This window comes from Erythranthe guttata, chromosome 2, assembly GCF_056151865.1.
Source record: "Erythranthe guttata isolate IM_541 chromosome 2, IM_541, whole genome shotgun sequence".
Lineage (NCBI taxonomy): Eukaryota > Viridiplantae > Streptophyta > Magnoliopsida > Lamiales > Phrymaceae > Erythranthe > Erythranthe guttata.
In genome coordinates, this window is record NC_142534.1 from 1,159,657 (window position 1) to 1,179,892 (window position 20,236).

The 20,236-nt window shown below is 36.4% G+C and overlaps 2 protein-coding genes across 2 annotated transcripts; one reads left to right on the forward strand and one right to left on the reverse strand.

The window, feature by feature from the left end:
• Nucleotides 1–201: 201 nt before the first annotated feature.
• On the reverse strand, nt 202–2,901 carry MED32 (mediator of RNA polymerase II transcription subunit-like protein). Its single transcript, XM_012981356.2, has 3 exons — nt 2,751–2,901; nt 1,125–1,569; nt 202–544 (listed from the first exon to the last, which is right to left on the reverse strand). The coding sequence occupies exon 2, from the start codon at nt 1,560–1,562 to the stop codon at nt 1,125–1,127; it is 438 nt and encodes a 145-aa protein (XP_012836810.2). The 5' UTR covers nt 1,563–1,569; nt 2,751–2,901; the 3' UTR covers nt 202–544.
• A 1,540-nt stretch (nt 2,902–4,441) lies between these two features.
• Nucleotides 4,442–19,763, forward strand: LOC105957632 (Phosphatidylinositol 3- and 4-kinase family protein). The gene is made up of 26 exons (XM_012981578.2): nt 4,442–5,802; nt 5,929–6,270; nt 6,357–6,518; nt 6,921–7,091; nt 7,292–7,450; nt 7,551–7,678; nt 7,769–8,075; nt 9,273–9,441; nt 9,574–9,791; nt 11,410–11,568; nt 11,658–11,840; nt 12,301–12,816; nt 12,901–13,260; nt 13,489–13,703; nt 14,494–14,677; nt 14,787–14,923; nt 15,034–15,184; nt 15,514–15,780; nt 16,129–16,206; nt 16,312–16,362; nt 17,080–17,252; nt 17,359–17,554; nt 18,182–18,322; nt 18,520–18,728; nt 18,921–19,082; nt 19,196–19,763. The coding sequence occupies exons 1-26, from the start codon at nt 4,843–4,845 to the stop codon at nt 19,452–19,454; spliced, it is 6,057 nt and encodes a 2,018-aa protein (XP_012837032.2). The 5' UTR covers nt 4,442–4,842; the 3' UTR covers nt 19,455–19,763.
• The last annotated feature ends 473 nt before the right edge of the window (nt 19,764–20,236 follow it).

Consider the following 20,236-nt stretch of genomic DNA (forward strand, 5'->3'; position numbering starts at 1 on the left):
TGAATTATTTAAAATATATCTCTTATTTGAAAGTGAATAGAAAACAAAATTTTCATAAACAAACTCGTTTTCGCAATTTTACGAACATTTGTACTACATGGACTATATTACGACTATATGCGTGCAGGGCACTGGTATCAAATACCAACTTTATTCTAGGACTTGTTTAATGTCGGTTTGTTCTATGTTACAATCGATAAATTTTTCATAGTAAGGAATTGAATTGCATGCCCTTTGAATTGAATGAGTGTAATCGAAGAATATGCTCTTTCGACATAGAACATTTTTATATTTACTTAACCATTACAATAAAAATGCCAACGAAATTTGAACCCTGTATTTCTAAATCATTACGAATTCGAACATCGAATTCTTCCCCATATGGACAGCGAATTAAAAGTCAAAACAATATTATATGAATAAATTTCATAACGACCGGGGAAAGGGTAACCGCACTGAGTTAAGTCGAAACCCCTTGGTACTTAACATGAACAACAACTTTCACTTGCCTAACAGCGCAACAACGAGACTGAAATTTTCCTCCCTGCAAAAAGTCAACCATAGAAAGCATCATTGACTCTCCTTTTGACACGAAAAGGCTCGTTCCCAAGCCACAAACAAATATATAAAAGAAATCGGGGTAATTTTGTGTTACTACATTAATACTCCTCTTGCACTATGATCAACCTAATACTCATATAAACAATAAAACTCAAACAGTCAAATGTTTTGCCAGTACAACATAGCAAATGTGATGCACGCATCGTTCACCTAGACTGATATTTAATGTTATTTTTGCTGTCCTAACTGGTGTATCAAGATCTGACTGTATCTCAGTCCAAACGTTTTTTTGTCTCCAGCAAAAAACATAAATTTGCTACCAAATGTTAGTTCTGCCGGAAACTATATTTATTACGAGTTGTAGTTAGGTAGTAAATTATTGTAATTAGGTGATAGTAGTTTAAGTGCTATTAAGGAACACTAATTGTACTTTGGCTAAGTTCTTTTAACCCAAGCCACAGCGTTCACTTAAATCTCGGGACTGAAAATAATAAACAAAAAAAGAATATGTACCCACTTTTTCATTAACTAAAATAATGGATGAACATTGGTGGTAGTAGTACCTATTGAGCAGAATCTTCGGTAAATCTAGCATCAAAAGGTGCGGCAGAGTTAGGATGTGAAGAACTACTTCCAGCCCCTGACCCTTGTTGAAGCTCAATCACTAACCATCTAACAGCTTTACTCATTTGCTCCAATCGAACGGCACTAATAGGTGGTAGACCACTTGGTACAGGCTGTCCTGGTTTGGTAGTCACCGAGCCTGTAGCTTCGTCAACTAGACACTCCGAACCTATTCTTTGCTTCACTGATTCGACAAACTCTTCTGCTTGATCACAAGCAACTCTGAAGAGCTCCCACCTTTGCTTGAAATTTTCGAGTGCAACATCTGTAGCTGCAGTTTTTTTGCCACCGGAGCTTTCTTTTGCCTCTAAGGCGCTAGCTGCTGCTGCAATAAATTCCTGATATGCACTACCCAGAGAATCTACTATGTTGTCCATGTGAGATCTGTAAAGAGCAATTATATTAAATAAAAACAATACCCCTTATCTCGATGAACCAAAGTACAAATTCCAGTCTGAATCTGAAAATTCTTCTCGTTTTGCCATCTCATGTAAGAGGAGTTTGATTCTTTTTTTTAAACAGAACATGATTTTTGTAATTTTCTCAATTATTAAGCTTAAAATTCTCTTTACAATGAGCTTAAAATTCTCTATACAATGCACGCGCTTAACCACACTATTCAATAGGAATTTGAATTTTTCGTAAAAGGGAATGTGATTATTGTAATTTTCCCAGTTACCAAGCTTAAAATTCTCTATACAATGTACGAGCTTAACCACAGAATTCAATAGGATGGCTTCACAGATTGGTGGAGCAGATTTTCCACAGCCCTCCAGGCAATTAACTAGCATCAGTAAATGTGATTAAATGCAATTATACAAAGAATAATAAAACCAATACTTCAAATTACTCAGCAGCAACGATTTTGGTGCATTTCAAATACGTGAATCAACAATTCAACATCATAATAAAATACGAAGGATAACTAAATGCTTTCAAATAGAATCAGCCCTTAGACAATTAGTAATACCTAATATAAGAGATGCTTAAAATTCTGGTTTAGTTTTCGGTAATTTGTTTAGGGTTCCATTGGGCATGGCCTAAGAACTTTGATTAAGCTGTCCTAAGAACTTTGATTAAGCTGTCCTAATTGACTACGGGTATGCATTCTGTAAAACCACATAAACATCTGTATAAAGAAACCACGCCGAACAGGAATCTGAACTAAGTATTTCGATTCAGTGTTTTACCAAAATTGCTTTGTTGCACAAACTCATTCATCTGTTCTGTTGCAAACCAGATTCATTTGGTTTCCACATTTTGCAGCTACAGTGCAAATAAAACTAATCCCCTAATCCCATTTTAGTGCAAATAACTCAAAACAAAATGAATCAACAAGCAAACAATCATGCTACAGAACATATTCCTTCTGAAATAAATTCAATAATTGGGCATAAAATTACATAACCATACAATTTGAATCTCTTGTCAGTATAGAGATAATGCGTTGCTGGGAATTTCTAAAATATAATTGCTTCCAAAATTTTGGTCCCCGAAATAAAGTGATATTAAGATCGTAAACTACACACAGCTGAAGTCACAAACAATCAGACATAAAATTTTACCTAATTCAAATTAGGGCTTTTCAGATTAACGATCCGACGGCCGGCTGGATCGGCGGGCGGCTGTAGTTGCGTCGCCGGCGAAAATTCCCGCAATTTGTTGGTCGGTCCGGCGAAAATCTCCACTCAATCACTCTATTAGCGTATTGTAATTATGTATTAAGACCAAGTATATTTTCAGATTAATAAAAATATAATACTGTTCTACGCTACATTTATTCTTATATAACTAAAATAAAATAATTATATATAAATTACTCCTTTTTTTTTTTTTGAGAAATATCTTAAATATAAATAGTTTAAACTTCTTTATAATACTTTGTCTAAGAAAAACTTATTAATAATATTTGTTCAAAGAAAAAAAAAACACGGAGAGGTTAAATTGCATCTTGCACCCCGAGATATAAATATTTAGGCATAATTCACTCCAAAAGAACAAATTATGTTTTGCACCTTATTATTAAATTAATTTATACAGTTGCACCTCGTGATATGAAAGAAAACAACAAATACAATATGTTAGAGAGGTTAAATTGCTTCTTGCACCCCGAGATATAAATATTTAGGCATAATGCACCCAAAAAAAAATATATATATATGTTTTGCACCTTATTATTAAATTAATTTATCGAGTTGCACCCCTTGATATAAAAGAAAGCAACACACATGAGAAAATAATGCAACATAAAAACCAACAATTATGAAAAAAAATTACTAGATAAGAATAATTATTTTCCTAAGTAAATTGTCCTATTAATTAGTTATGGGCGTTGAACAAAACCTTAAGATCAAACTCAATATTATTGGTCCAGTCTCACCCACATAATTATGAGTCAAAAGTCTAAATAATGTTTAATAAGTTAAGACAAGGTTTAACCATTTTAGGTCTTATTGACCTCTAGTTCATAATCGTAAGTACAAATACTAATTAATCATCATAATTAAAGGAACACACTTCCTAATTTGATTGACCTTAAGTTTTCGCAAAGGACTAAGGCACGCTGCCCTAACATTTTTTTGCAAATGCACGTGGCGATCCACGTGTAATTTGAATGAGTATCAATCCAACTTAAATTGATATAGGCCAAGATCGATTCTTAACCACATCACAAAGTAAATAAATTGTGTGTTAATGTAAAAAAAAAAAAAATCAAATATAATTTGTTTTTTTGATAACTTAGATTTGGAGATTTTCAAGAGTTGGATTTTGTTATCTAACTATAAAATCTCATAATTGTGATCTTTTAAATATTTGTTGTTAATGAATCATCATATGTTGAAATAATATGATAATTTAATTTTCAAAAAATTAGACATAAGTTAGATTACCATTTACAGAAAGAAATAAATTGAAATATATATTTTCTTCTTTACTATGTACTTATATATTTTATTTTTAATTTTTAATGTGAGATGCAATTTGCCAAATTACAACTACAATTTGAGGGTGCAAGATGTGTTTTTTTTAATTTTGGAGGGTGCACTATGCCAAAATACTCACATTTTAGGGTGCAAGATGCAATTTAGCCGCTAGAAATTTGACAAGAACATGAAAAAATGTTATTTTGGGGCAAATATGGCATTAACGAAAATATAGGGTCGAACTGCAGTTTTACATATGTAACTCCACATTCAGAAAAAGAAAAGAAAAAATAGTTACCTTTTAAGTTTTGACCGTTCCGTTGCTTTTTCCTATTTTATTGGGGATAAATGCGTAACACAAAAAAAGGAAATAATAAAAATAGAAAAGCTAACAAAAATTAGAAAGCAAAAAAAAAAAAAAAAAAGAAGCACAGACAAAAACAAAAAGATCTGAAAAACACGGAGGCGCGGTAACGTGTGTGCCCTCAACTCCAGCACCACGCAGGGCGAAGAAGACGAAGAGCGACAGCGACCTAACGACGCCGTTTCACCACCGCCATTGGATCTCCTCATATTTCCGCCTGTACTCATAAACCCTAATCTCTCGTATTTGGTTTTCAGAATCACCGCATTTAGTCATAATTATCCTTGACCGTCATCTGCACTAGTTGATCAATGAGAATTTACTCGAAATTTGGACAAATATTGACGAATCGGAGCTGAGCATCGAGCTATGGAGTCGTTGGTGGAGCTATGTGATTTAATCGCGCAAAATCCGACTCAATTTCCTCAGAAAATCGCATGGATTTGCAGCCGCTGCCCGCCGGCGGAGTCTCTATTGACCGGATCGCCTGTGGTTACGAGGTCTCAGCTCCATGCCATACTCGCGGTCGCGCGATTCCTCTCCAAATGCCCGAATTCCGACCACGAAACCCCCAAATCGCTGCTCCTGGCTTTTTACCGCTCAATTCCTTCGTCCTTTAATCTCAATTTCTGGCCGCAGGCATATTCCACTGAGGCAATTTCTTCATTCTTCAACGATTTATTGAGCTATATTTCAAAAGCGGCAGAATTGTCCCCTGATTTTGCTACCGATGTGGCAGGATTCACTGGGGAAGTTGTGATTCAGACGATAAGCAATGCCGCTTCTAGTGTTTCTAGGGTTTTCTTAGATGCACTGTGTTCAAATTTCCCTCCAATTTTACCTTCTGATGCTAATAGATTGGTTTCTATTCTTCTTGATCGGTTGGATGTTGTGGTTCCAAGCTCTCCAAGGGAGGCAATTTTGAATACCCCTGACGCGACTTCGGCTCAGAGCTCTCCCTTGAGTGTGAACCATTACCAGTCTCCTGGTGTTGAGGGCAGCATTGTTTCGACGGAGTCGACTAGCAGTGCGGCTACAAAGGACGATGCATCATCTTCAAGGGGGATTGTAGTGAATGGTGGTGGGAGCATTGCATGGAAAAGCAATGGTGATTTGTTTGGTGCAAGTCTTGGGCTCAATGACGGTGAGGCTTATAAGAAGGTTGTAACTCTGTTTGAGGAGGAGTTGGTGGAGAGTCTTGAAAAACAAGATATTGTGTTCAAGTTAATTGGACATGTATTTAGTAAGGTGGCTGTTGAGCCCCAGCTTATGGAGCAAGTGCGAGGAATTGCTAAGGATCAACTCCATTCGATGCTTGCTTTTTTAAAGGTAAACATAAACAAAATTTGATAGACTTAAAACAGTGTTCTCTACAGGTGGTTGTATGTGTAAATGGAAAGAGCTTAAAACCTGCTAAAAATCAGGTCATGTAATAATTGTTTGTTGCGTGGACAGATAAGGAAACGCGATTGGTCCGAGCAAGGGCAGTTTCTGAAAGTTAGGATCAATAAGAAGCTATCGGTGTACCAATCTGCTGCTAGATTGCAAATCAAGACTCTATCATATCTTGACACAGAAGGAAAGTCATCAAAGAGACTGTTGCATGGAGCTGTTGCATTGTTGATAGAGTCTGCAGAAGCATGCTTGTTCTCTGTGTGGCGTAAGTTGAGAGCTTGTGAAGAGCTTTTTGGCTGTTTGCTTTCCGGGGTATCTCAAGCAGCTGTGACTAGAGGTGGGCAGCTCCTCAGGGTTCTGCTCATTCGGTTCAAACCCCTTGTGCTGGCTACTTGTGCTCAGGTATATTCATTCTTTTGTTGGTTTAGTGACCCAAATGGTTAAGGAGTTCTCATTACTGCATTTTTCTTATGATCTACTATGAACAGGCTGACAGTTCAACGACGAACCAGGGATCCATGTTCGAAAGTGTCCTGAAAACATGTTGTGAGATAATTGAATTTGGATGGACCAAGGACCGGTCTCCAGTAGACACCTTTATCATGGGATTAGCTACTAGTATTCGTGAACGAAATGATTATGAGGAAGAGGTTAGTGTCTGCAGTGATGTGGATGATGAGAGACTGCTATTGCTCAATATTTAATTTGATAGTTCCTTTTATCTAGATGACTAAATATTTGAAGATATGTAAGGGAATTAGACATTTATGTTAGGCCATTAAAAGACATTATGTTCCATCGAACAGTTACTGATTTTGCATGGATTAAGGATGATTTGTATGTATTACAGATGTGCTCTTATATACTATAATAGCCATGGTTGTTCCTTATTTGCAAATACTGTAAGCAACTTAGTTCCTCTGTTGACTAGGTCACTCTATTGTCTACTTTGTTTGAGACCTAGATGTACATGCCTATACCTATATGCTCAAATATTTATTAGTTCTATTGTTTATGCTGTTCGTTTTATGGATATTGTTTTGTGCTTTCAGGATGGAAAAGAGAAGCAGGCAGCCCCTCCTATTCAGCTGAATATCATACGTTTATTATCTGAGTTGAATGTTTCTGTTCGGAAGCCTGAAGTCGTTGACATGATATTACCCCTATTTATTGAGAGTTTGGAAGAGGGTGATGCGTCAACTCCAGGATTATTGAGACTTCGGGTATGTTTTTATCCCTTAAACGCATCAATAATTTTGAATGTTCCTACATTTAAGCTTATTGCTAGTCATTTTTGAGAAGGGCCTAATTGAATGAATGAAAATATTCTTGCATTATCTCTCACAAGCAGTTCTATCATTTATTTATCACAAGTTTCTTCTTGAACGACTTTCTCAACCTGCTTTTTTTTGAGTTACTGCAGCTTCTTGATGCTGTTGCTCGGATGGCGAGTTTAGGTTTTGAAAAGTCATACCGTGAAGCTGTGGTCTTAATGACTCGGAGCTATTTAGGTAAACTATCTGGTATTGGTTCTGCTGAAAGTAAAACCCAGGCACCTGAAGTCACAACCGAACGCATTGAGGTATGTTTTTTTACTTTTCATCACATTATTTGATACCATACTTCGTGAGAAAAGAACATTTTCTAACAAATGGATGCTCACTGTTTCAATTACACTCTAGACTTTACCTGCAGGATTTTTGTTGATCGCTAGTGGAATTACGTGTAATAAATTGCGTCCAGATTACCGTCACCGCTTGCTGTCACTGTGCTCAGATGTGGGCTTGGCAGCTGAATCAAAAAGTGGAAGGTAAAGTTTAATAACAGTTGACTTGTTACTCTTTCATTGTTGACTGGAAGTGCTGAGTAAGTTTCCTCATGAGCGAACTTAATATTTCAGGAGTGGGGCAGATTTTCTTGGGCCTCTTCTGCCTGCCGTAGCTGAAATATGTTCTGATTTCGACCCCAGTGTAGATGTAGAACCTTCACTTTTGAAGTTATTTCGGAATTTGTGGTTCTATATTGCTCTCTTTGGGTTAGCACCTCCAATACAGAAAACTCCGGCTACAGCAAAGTCAGTTTCAACTACACTAAATAGTGTTGGCAGCATGGGCAACATTCCCCTCCAAGCTGTGGGTGGACCATACATGTGGAATTCGCTATGGTCATCTGCTGTTCAGCGCATTTCTCAAGGGACGCCACCTCTTGTACGTTGACCTTGAGAATACTTTTGTATGAATTTAATGTTTGCTGACTGTTATAGGAGTTGCTGCTTTGTGTTTTGAAATATATATATATGAAAAGTTGGATCGTATACTGTTTAACATATTATTTGTCATCAATATGAACACGTTTAGTCATTATGATGGGAACTTTTTCTTCTTACCTTTAATTTGCTCTCATGGTTCTTGCCAGCATCCTGCAGATATGTAGTAGTGTCAGTAAGTAATCAAGTCTGTTTGTCCTTATATCTGTATTACTAGGCATTGTATGTCTATGAATATTTCATACGTCTAAAGCCAAAATCACATTGGATTCTGCCTTGCTTAACTATGTTGGGTTCAAAGCAATATGAATGTTGCAGTTTTTGATGATTATACTGTGCAAATGGTCTGTCTCTGATTCTCTCCTCTGGTCACTTGCTAAAAAAAATGAATTTGGAAATAGTCTGTTATATTGATCATCCAAGGATTTAATGAAAGCAAAGTGTTGTGTCTTTTTAGTGTGCACCATGTTCTAGTATTCCCTCATTATCTATTAATTTCAAATTTATCTCAATGGATATTTGAATACTCTTTCGGTTAAGCTTTACCATGATGAGATCATATGCCCCAAATCCAAGAATTAATAATTTATCTAGGGGTACATATTGCAGTGCTGCTTGCTCACTTGGGAGGATCTTTTTGACTTAAAGTTCGGGAGGCCAGTTCATTTTGCTATGCATCTATGAAGAATGATGGAAAAATATTGGGTCAATTTGTTTCTTACATTTAGCTATAAAACCTAAACTTGTCAGGGTGAAGATAATTTTTTCCTAAAATAATGCCCAACAGTTCGGAAGATGCATCTTATATTAGGTTCATGTTAGTTCTGGGGGATTCTTATTATTTGGTCATCATTTTCAGGAAGCTAGTTCATTTTGCTATGCCTAAAAAATGACGAAAAATGTACTGTTTTTCAATATGTTTCCAACATTTAGCTGTAAAAGTTTAACTTGTCAGGTTCAACGTTTTCCACAAAAAAATGTTCAATGGTTTTGAACATGCATCGTACATCAGGTTCATGATAGTACTGGGGGATTCTTACTATCTGGCCAGTCAATTTCAATATCATGCCAAAATATATATTTTTTTAATTTGATTATATACTTTTAGTTATGAGAGCAAAAATATGCTTGTGTTCAGGTTGTGAGCTCTGTAAAATGGCTTGAAGATGAGTTGGAGCTCAATGCTCTTCACAACCCAGGCAGTAAACGAGGAAGTGGAAATGAAAAAGCTGCTGTAACCCAAAGAACTGCCCTTTCTGCTGCTTTAGGAGGACGGGTGGAGGTTTCTGCAATGAGTACAATTTCAGGTCTAATTCTTTCATCATTGTTCTGTACTTGGCAGTTAATAAAAGTATTTCAGTCCTAGTTCTTTCTTTAATGCAAGACTGTAAGGGTGGTTCCAATCCTTAAAGTTTCTACGATATGTTTGACTTCTTTAGGCGTCAAAGCAACCTATCTATTAGCTGTAGCGTTTTTGGAGATAATACGATTTAGTAGCAACGGTGGTATTCTAAATGGAGGCCCAACTTCAACTGCTTCTCGAAGTGCATTCAGTTGTGCATTTGAATACCTAAGAAGTCCTAATCTTATGCCAGCTGTTTCCCAGTGTTTGACTGCTATTGTCCATCGGGCATTTGAAACAGCAGTAACTTGGCTGGTATTACACTCCTCACCTCCCTTCTCTTTTCTTCATTTCATATTTGTCACAAGCAGAGGCTTCCACATGCAATCATATGAGGCAAACTTGGCTATTGACCTCATGTGAATATTTGTTTTATAGTATTGCACTTTCACAATTTACTGCTCTTATGAAGTTAATATTCACCCTTGATAATGTTTTGAGCTACAGTTTGTATACTTGTGATGTTTTTATGTTCTAACTGGAGAACAGCTATCTGGTATTGTGGTGAACCTTTTAACTGAAGCCTGTTAATGTGAGGGGATTTTGATCATTCAACCTATTACCTATTTAATCCCATTCTATATTACAGTCAAACGTTATGGATAAGATAAAAAAGGGGAATTATATGTTTTATGCAGAAATGCAAATAATTGATGTTTATGGTTACTATGGGAGTTTACTGAATTGTGCTACTTTGATTTGTCTAAGGACTGCTGTAGATATCAAATCATTGTTTGTGGCTGTTTTATTTTAGTTTTTTAGGGTGCATTTGGATGGAAGGATTTGAGAGAGGGATTTCAAATCCATATTCCATAATAACAAATCCATTGAGGTTGTTTGGATTGAGTCATTTGACAAGGAATTTCAAATCCATAGCTCTCACTTTTTTTGAGCAATTATGGGGAATTTATATCCCTTTCCATTTGTACTCATTTCAAATCCTTAAATCCAAATTCAGCCATAGCTTTCCCTAGGCAGTACTCTGCTTTCACTTCATATTCTCTTGTTATTTATTTATTTATTTAAATATTTTTTTCCGCCTTTTTACTTCCATCCAATATGCTATATAGAGGACATGAGGCCATGCTGTTGTACTCTGAAACTCTAGGTATTTATGCAAGCATAGTGTTCAAATATTAGGATTCTATGCTTGAGTTATGTTTCAGCCTAGGTTAATTAAAAAGAGACGTGGAATTCTAGAAGTTTATTTGAGAAATCTAGAGCATCTTTAGAGTCAAAATTTTTTGTATATGTAAGCATTTGTGGAGAAACTTGTCAATATTCAACATTCATAAGTCATTATTTCTTCATATAGTTAGAGACATTTTTTTTAACAAGCTAAACTGAATAATTCACTCGAAGGCATCATAAATTTCTGGCCACATAAAACGGTGATCGATGAAATTTTCAAATAATATTTTGATGCAATGCTGCAGCTTTGAATGTCAAGAGAGGGACAGTGTGATACCATTGTCACCTCACATGTGACCAGGCTTTAATTAACTTTATAAGTTTTATTCATATTGGGACAAATTACAAGAATTTGGCACTATTTTGAGGCAACATAAACGTCAAAATTACCATATGACGCAGTATACTCTTTTGAAAAAGAAAAAGTGTTAAAAAGACGCAGATTTTCCATCAAATTGCACATTTTATATCATAAAATATCCTGACACTTAGAAAGTGCAAATTTGAGCAGTGGCCTTTCTGAAACGAATTCTGTTATCTAGTTCACACCATATATTTATGTGAGTTGACAGTTCACGCTTCAAGTAAAAGTTAATTGTTTATTTCTCTCAGTATGTATCTGTATACTCTCTTTCTTCGGAGATAACTTCCAAAATGTAATGCTCTATGAAACTTGCGGCAGGAGGATCGGGCATCAGATACTGGGCCAGAAGCTGCTGCTAGAGAGTCTACTCTCTCTGTCCATGCATGTTTCCTCATAAAAAACTTGTCTCAAAGGGATGATAATGTACGAGATATCTCTGTTAGTTTGCTAACTCAGCTTAGAGATAAATTCCCTCAGGTAAAATTGCACTCTCTTGTTTTAGTTGACACTTAAACTTCTTGTATCACATTCCAAGCGTGCCTGTAAATTGTTTACATGACTTGCAGATCTTGTGGAACTCGTTATGTCTGGATTCCCTGTTACTCTCAATGCATAATGATCCACCTTCTGCTGTAGTAAGCGACCCTGCTTTTGTTGCCAACGTTCGCTCTTTGTATCAAAAGGTTGTTCGGGAATGGATTGTTGTCTCACTTTCATATGCTCCATGCACTAGCCAGGGTCTTCTTCAGGTTTTTTTCTTTCTTTCTTGTGCATCATCCTATGCATTGCATTTTCTTATTCTTGTTTGTTCCTTTCTTTTTAAGTTGGAATACCTAGCTGTTTGCTTGTACCTTTTCTATTAGTGGTGGTTGTAATTGGGATTAATAGTTTTATGACTGATATAAGATGAATTAATCTAAAAAATGCTACTGAAAGGCTGTCTATAGCCGGTCTATTAGCAGTTTTACAGTCTAGCTTGTATAGTTGTATGCATCAATTGAAAGTGATGCATACAATGATTATTAGCTAATTTTCTACGAGGATATTAGCTGCTATGCTAACTCTAGGTTTATTTTGTTCACCTCCCTTCAGAAATTGTCTTAGATCTTTGCCCATTTTTGGGCCTCAAAAGGCAAAGAAGGGATATCAAATGTTGCCTGGAAATGTACTATTACCCTCAACTTCTTATTCAAAATTTATGGTGTTCAGGAAAACCTTTGCAAAGCTAATACATGGCAAAGAACACAGCCTACAGCTGACGTCGTTTCTCTTTTGTCTGAGATAAGGATTGGAACGGGTAAAAATGATTGTTGGAATGGTACAAAAACTGCAAATATCCCTGCAGTCATGGCTGCTGCTGCTGCTGCTTCAGGAGGAAACTTGAAATTGACTGACGCATTCAATTTGGAGGTTCTTGGTACTGGTATGGTTAGTGCAACAGCAAAATGTAACCATGCTGGAGAAATTGCAGGGATGAGAAGGTTGTATGAGAGTATTGGTGGTCTTAATCAATCTACTGGTGGTCTAGATCTGGACCTTCCAGTTCTGGGGTCCTCCACACAATCACCACAACCCAAAAATGAATCCTTCAATGAGATATTGCTTTCCAAATTTGTGAGGTTGCTTCAGAAGTTTGTAAACATTGCAGAGAAAGGGGACGAAGTAGACAAATCATCTTTTCGTGAAACTTGTTCTCAAGCTACAGCCTTGCTCCTCTCAAATCTGGTAAAATTACTAATTTTAGTATGACGAACGGACTAATTTAATTTTTTTATTTAGGCTGAACATGATATAACATATTCTTCTCAGGATTCAGATTCAAAACCAAACACTGAGAGCTTTTCGCAACTTCTACGCCTTCTTTGCTGGTGTCCAGCTTACATATCCACACCTGAAGCCGTGGAGACTGGAGTGTATATCTGGACATGGTTAGTATCTGCTGCTCCTCAGTTGGGATCTCTTGTTCTTGCTGAGCTGGTAGATGCATGGTTATGGACAATAGACACAAAGCGAGGTCTTTTTGCATCTGATGCGAAGTGCTGTGGACCTTCTGCAAAATTGAGGCCCCACCTTGCTCCTGGAGAGCCTCAGCCGCAGCCTGAGAAGGATCCTGTTGAACAGATAATGGCTCATAGGCTGTGGCTTGGATTTTTTATTGATCGCTTTGAAGTAAGCATCACATATTTAATCTTACAAGTCTTATTCGGCATCACTGCCTTCTGCATAAAGTTTTTACACCCATCCTAAACTTTACTTTCTGCTCCTTCAAATATTCTGTCGCATAGTGAAGTATTGTTGCCCTCTTTAGCTGATCAGTACCAATCTTCTTGTTATGGTATCTTTTTTATTTACATCACACTGTAATATGTATTGATCATATGGTAATTGTTATTCCAGGTAGTTCGACATGATAGCGTTGAACAGCTCTTGCTACTAGGTCGGATGTTACAAGGAACAACAAAACTCCCATGGAACTTTTCACGGCATCCGGTTGCCACAGGAACTTTCTTTACTATCATGCTTTTTGGCCTGAAATTTTGCTCATGCCAAACGCAAGGGAACCTTCAGAACTTCCGATCAGGACTTCAGTTGCTCGAAGATAGGATATATAGGTATGACTTCAGGAAAAAAACAGTTATCTGCTACATTTAGTCACTTGTAGTTTATTACAATGGTTAAATACTGAGTAGCATTAGTATAGATTGACAATTTAAGATGTTTGTGTATAAATCTATTCTGGACATGATGACATAAAGTGGATGTTCAGGAGCAAAACTTGCACATGGGGCTGATTTTACTTTTTACTTTGTTAAATTTGTTTATTGGATTATGTACATACTTGGGTAGCATAAAAAAAAATTGTTGACAGATAATTGAGCCTCTAATTCAATTTCCGTTGCTGACTTAAGATGCCAGAAAATAAATAGTTAGAATAATATTTATTTACCAATGGTTGGCTGCTTCAAGTGACTCTTGTCTTGAATCTGCTATTTTTCTTCGGAGATATAGAATTTTATGTTTATTTTGTTTTACTCAGTTAACAGATGTAGTAATCTGATTTTTTTTAATGTAATATCTGATCTTTGATTTGGTTGATGTAATGTATGCCTATTGACGGATTTACGCCATTTGTTCTATATATTCCACAAGTACGCTTGTATACCCATAATGGTTAATGACCGACGCGTTGGAAATCCCACAACTCTGTCTTGTTATATATTTATGATATGGATCCTTGTAGTGCTTGAGCATTTCCTTGGCCATCTCTCTCTCTGCATAGAACTGCTGTTCCATTAAGTTGTGTTTCTTTTCTTAATTATTGATTATATTCTAGTGGTTTTTTTTTGAAGTATGTTGTAGTCTGAAAACTCTGCTGTGCTTTTTCTTCCCCCAAAAAAACAGGGCCTCCTTAGGGTGGTTTGCTCGTGTACCTGAATGGTATGATTTAAATAACAATAATTTTGCTCAGAGTGAAGCTCAATCTGTTTCAGTATTCGTCCACCATCTTTTAAATGAAAAGGTGGACACAGCTCAACTTGATCAGAAATCACGGGGCGTTGAAAATGGTAGTTCTTTAAATGATGTGGTAAGATAATCACAGGAGACCTTAAAGTTTTCAGCCCCTTTTGTGGCAGACAATTGTATTTATATGTATTGGGACAATGAAGCTTAGAAAACAAAATTATGTTCTTCAGAAGGATCAATATCATCCTGTTTGGGGTCTGATGGAGAACTACGCTGTTGGACGGGAAAAGCGGAGGCAGCTGCTGCTTATGCTGTGCCAGCATGAGGCAGACAGACTTGAGGTTTGGGCTCAACCAGTTGGTCCAAAGTAATTATCATCGACCTTTTGGAATTGGAACTGTCCCAATTACTTCTATTATCCTTAATTCGGCACTGATAATCCTATTTGAGTATCTTCTTTTCTAATGTTGAATGCAGGGAAAGTACTTCTCGGCTTAAAATTAGCTCGGAGAGATGGATTGAATTTGCAAGGACTGCCTTTTCTGTGGATCCTTCAATTGCTCTATCAATGGCTGCAAGATTTCCAGCTAATTCTGCTCTGAAGGGTGAAATCACACTTCTAGTTCAAGTATGTTGATGAATTTTGCTGGGTTGAAACAAGAAAACTTGCAAGTTCAGCATAATTTTTTTGATAATGTCATGTGCAGAAAGTGAATATGGACACCATATAAGCGTTGGAAGGCATTATTTTGTTAAATGACTTAAAAGTCAGAATGTGTGTAGTATTAATGCTTTTACCACGGTTAAATATCTAATTTGGACATCTGAATAATGATTCGCAAAGAGAGACCTAGATGAGGAATTTTGGTTAAAAAATTATACATCTTGCTTGCTTGTGCTCTACACTTATTATTCGTTTGAACTAACTTAAATTATGCTTGTATTTTCCTCTCATAGTCGAGTATATTGGAGATACGCAGCATTCCTGAAGCTTTACCTTATTTTATCACACCCAAAGCGGTGGATGAGAATTCAACACTTTTGCAACAGTTGCCTCACTGGGCAGCTTGTTCGGTCACACAAGCTTTGGAGTTCCTTACTCCGGCGTATAAAGGTCACCCTCGCGTAATGGCTTATGTTCTCAGGGTTTTGGAATCTTATCCGCCTGAGAAAGTGACATTCTTCATGCCTCAGCTGGTTCAGGCACTAAGATATGATGAAGGGGTGAGTTCTTGATGGCATACTTATGTTTGACTTTAACAGAACAATCTAGAGATCTAAAAGAGTCAGTCCTAAGTTTTCACTGGTCCTAAGTTTTCACTGTACTTTTCACTGCTGAGAGTAATGGGTGTCACAGTTATTGAAGCACAACTGAAATGGTAAAAGATAATCCTCAATATTTGCAGTTTTGAGCCAATAAGTTTTGTTTGACATCCAATATAACGGAACATCTGATTTTAAATGATTAGCATTTTGTAGTTTTACCATCTGACCAGTCCATTTCTAAGTTTTGTTAATATGCATTGTGTTGCTTCTGCATCTAATTACACGTTGGCCAACTTCAATTTGCAGAGGTTGGTTGAAGGATACTTGCTTAGAGCTGCACAAAGGAGTGATATATTTGCCCATATATTAATATGGCATTTACAGGTGAGAAAAAATCAATTTATTTGGCTAATTGATTGTTGAAGAAATATTGATACGACCCATGTGAAGTTGCTTTAAATTATATATAACCACATTGTATTTTTGCAGGGCGAGACTTCTGATCCTGAATCGGAGAAAGATGGTGCACCATCTGTCACGGTATACTTGTTCAAACAGTTGGTTATTTTAACACCCTAGGAATAGTTAAATATGTTTTCATTATTGCATATTCCTTAGTATATTGGTTCTATGATTATTTTTTGGAATTAATGCTAATTATGCTAAGTATGGCAGCTTACAGTTCATCTAAATCCCTCTAAACCTTTTTTGTAATCTTCCTTACCCCTTTGTCCACTCAAATTTTCCCTAATATATTCTCATTGAGGAGCTCACTCTCCCTTCGCCATGGCTTTTCATATCTGGCACATACACAAACTGGGATTCATGTTCTGCTACTTAGAAGTGAATTTTCTGAGATGGCAAAGATAAATTTGCCCAACCCCAAATCACCTGTATATTTATCCTCCATTTTAGCTTTTTTCAGTAAGCTTGCAATTTAGGAACCATCTTGTTAGCATATATATGAGTCCCCATTATTGTTGTTGTTGTTGCTGTTTTGCTTAAGATTACCCTCGTTGTATTCTTTGAAGAGATATTTTTCATGATTTCTCTTTGTAGTCTGGCTAGCAAATCTAGCCAGCTAATTGGTCAGTATAACTGAATAAACCTTACTGACGAGTGGAAGTTTCCCATGCAACAATTTGGATATATACTTTCATGTCTTAGCTTTATTTTGTTCTAAAGCTGAATTCTTAATGTCACAATTGAATGTTGGTTCATGTTAGTTGCTTGGGTGCTGTTTTTCTCTGTTTGCAGAATACCTCATTTCAAGAACTACTTCCTGCTGTTAGACAAAAAATTATTGATGGTTTCAGTCCTAAAGCCCTCGACATTTTTCAAAGAGAATTTGATTTCTTTGACAAAGTTACATCTATATCCGGTGTCCTTTATCCAGTGCCGAAGGAGGAAAGACGTGCTGGCATAAGAAGGTATTTTTGGAATATTGTGGCTCGTGCACTTCCAGATTTATTTTTCACTTGCTGCTTCTCCTTTTCAAATTCTAATTACAAGATATTATTTCTTATGTTGAATTAGGGAGTTGGAGAAAATTGAAATGGATGGAGATGATCTCTACCTACCTACTGCTCATACTAAACTTGTCAGGGGTATTCAGGTTGATAGTGGAATTCCTTTACAATCAGCAGCAAAAGTTCCTATCATGATCACATTCAATGTGGTTGATAGGGATGGGGATCAAACAGATATAAAGCCGCAAGCTTGTATTTTCAAGGTATATTTATAACCTCCTTGAGAGTCTTATATCTTTTGATGCAATTCAGTTTTCAATTGCCCATAAGCCTCACATAATTGTATATATGCATGCATCCTTACTCTAGTTAGTTTATGCATTTGATATCTGGTGGTGTCAAAATGCTGTCATTTATCTGATTAATCATGCAACCCCAATCTGTAAGAAGTTAATATGCCTCCTTAGAAAATAACCATCATTTTTTAGAAGGAATTTTGATCTGCAGGACTGCATTTCTTATCTATGCAGAATGAAGGAATTGCCTAAGCAGAGATTGCAGAGTGAATCATATCTCCTGCATAACTCTATGAATATGAGGATCATTTTTTTTTCTTCTTTTTATAGTGTTCTGATGTATTTGTAGAGCTATAGGATTGACAATTTGACCTGAAATATTTTATCCTCTGACATAGGTTTGCATCGTATCAAGTTGCATACTTAGGATTTAGAAAATTTGCTCACTTCATTTTATTTTTATGTAGCTTATAGCAAAGACAATAATTAAAATTCATTGATATTGATACATATGTATATATATTATATGTGTAATGTAAATTTTATCTTCAAGATGTATAAGTCATAGTCTGATGGAGCTACGTTTGCATATAGGTTGGAGATGACTGTCGACAAGACGTTCTTGCTTTGCAAGTTATTTCCCTTTTGAAGGACATCTTTGAAGCAGTTGGGCTCAATATATATTTGTTTCCCTATGGAGTACTCCCAACTGGCCCAGAGAGAGGAATTATTGAGGTACACCCAAGTTGCTACTCGATTACATCTTTAGTTTCGGCCTCATTAGCTCATGCTTATTCCATAGTATATTTTTTTTTCTTTACAAATCTAGATCATGTATAGAAATAAGTATTTGATTTTCACATATCTGATGTTGAACTCGAGTGTTCCATTTTTCGATATTTATAATAATATTAAATATTTCTGCTTGGCAGGTTGTGCCCAATACGCGCAGTAGGAGTCAGATGGGTGAGACCACTGATGGTGGTCTATATGAGATTTTTCAACAGGATTTCGGACCTGTTGGTTCTCCAAGCTTTGAAGCTGCTCGCGAGAACTTCCTCATTAGCAGTGCCGGATATGCAGTTGCTAGCCTCTTGCTTCAACCTAAAGATAGACATAATGGGAATCTTTTGTTCGACAGGTAAGCACTTTGTTTTACAGGTTTATTACTAGTGCACAAGACCTCAAAGCTATTATTAACTCAGTTATCCACATCCTTTGTGCTATTCAGAAAAAAAAAAGAATAATAAGATAACTGGTTTATAGAGACTAAGATTTTCTTGTCCTCCACTATTTCTTTGGAGTCTCAAGTTTTGGTTGTTTGTGAATGCAGTGTAGGCAGGCTTGTCCACATTGATTTCGGTTTTATTTTCGAAATTTCACCCGGTGGAAATATGCGATTCGAGAGTGCTCACTTCAAACTGAGTCACGAGATGACTCAGTTACTCGATCCATCTGGGGTGATGAAAAGTGACACGTGGTACCAATTCGTACGGTAAGATAAAAAAAGATAGTATTGGATATTTTCTGAGAAATTTCAACGTGGTTGTGAAGCTACTAATTTTATTTTATTTTCTCTCTTTTTTTTCTTTCCCGTTTGTGTTGTAGCTTATGTGTAAAGGGTTACCTTGCTGCACGCCGATACATGGATGGAATCATAAACACAGTATCACTAATGATGGACAGTGGATTGCCATGCTTTAGCAGGGGAGATCCTATTGGGAATCTTCGCAAGAGATTCCATCCTGAGATGAGTGAACGTGAAGCAGCCAATTTCATGATTCGAACATGCACTGATGCATATAATAAATGGACCACTGCTGGTTACGATTTGATTCAGTATTTGCAGCAAGGCATTGAAAAATGAGTTTGTGTATCTCGATTGCTCGTATTCTTTTTTTGGGGGGGTGTGTTTTAGCTGAGGGAATTAGTCATTTTTTTTTCTCGTAATATTTGTTAGGGAATCGATCATCACTACTCTAGTTCGGATGTGTATGCAATTTTTGTTTTCCAGATAGAACAGTGAAAATGCCAACAAGAGCTGTTTGAGTGTGTTGTGGGATTCCTCAATTTGTAAAAAAAATATAGGTTGTAGTTCGATTTTTTGTTTTTCAAATTTGAAACCCGTTCAAGCTACACGATATTTAATACGAACAGTAATATTTCCTCTTTTTTTTTTTGGTTGCCAGCAAGAGTGGTCGAGTTGGTAAATCCACCAGTTGATAGTTTTTTTTCTGCCGCTATTGTCATATGAGGCTTATTTTGTGCCAGTTTAATCCTTTTGTGTAATTTGCGTGTTAATGGATGAACATAGCGTTTATTCAGTGCACATCTATGGTTGCCAAATCATTTGTTTTAAACAAAAAATTGTTTGGTCTATGATTTTCTTTTGGGAAAATTAGAACTTGCAAAAGTTGTGCAATAATAAGTTCTGTGTTCATGAAATTGCGAAGAGGCTGCTTTTGGGAAAATAACGACTACCCTATAAGATAAAACTAAATTTCAAATAAAAAAATCTCTATTAATTGTGAAATTACTATTATTGGCCTCAAATAAAAAGAAAAGAATCTGACTGCAAATTTGGGCCTTATATCCAATAGTGAAGGCCTTATATCTAATGGGCCGAACTTCGCAATTTTTTCTTTTCTC

Bases quoted from the DNA above. Each gene is read 5' to 3' on its own strand.
- MED32 (XM_012981356.2), bottom strand. From the start codon at position 1,562: ATGGACAACATAGTAGATTCTCTGGGTAGTGCATATCAGGAATTTATT.
- LOC105957632 (XM_012981578.2), top strand. From the start codon at position 4,843: ATGGAGTCGTTGGTGGAGCTATGTGATTTAATCGCGCAAAATCCGACT. The intron at 9,442-9,573 runs GTCTAATTCTTT...TGACTTCTTTAG, and splicing joins TGCAATGAGTACAATTTCAG to GCGTCAAAGCAACCTATCTA. The intron at 17,555-18,181 runs GTATATTTATAA...GTTTGCATATAG, and splicing joins CGCAAGCTTGTATTTTCAAG to GTTGGAGATGACTGTCGACA.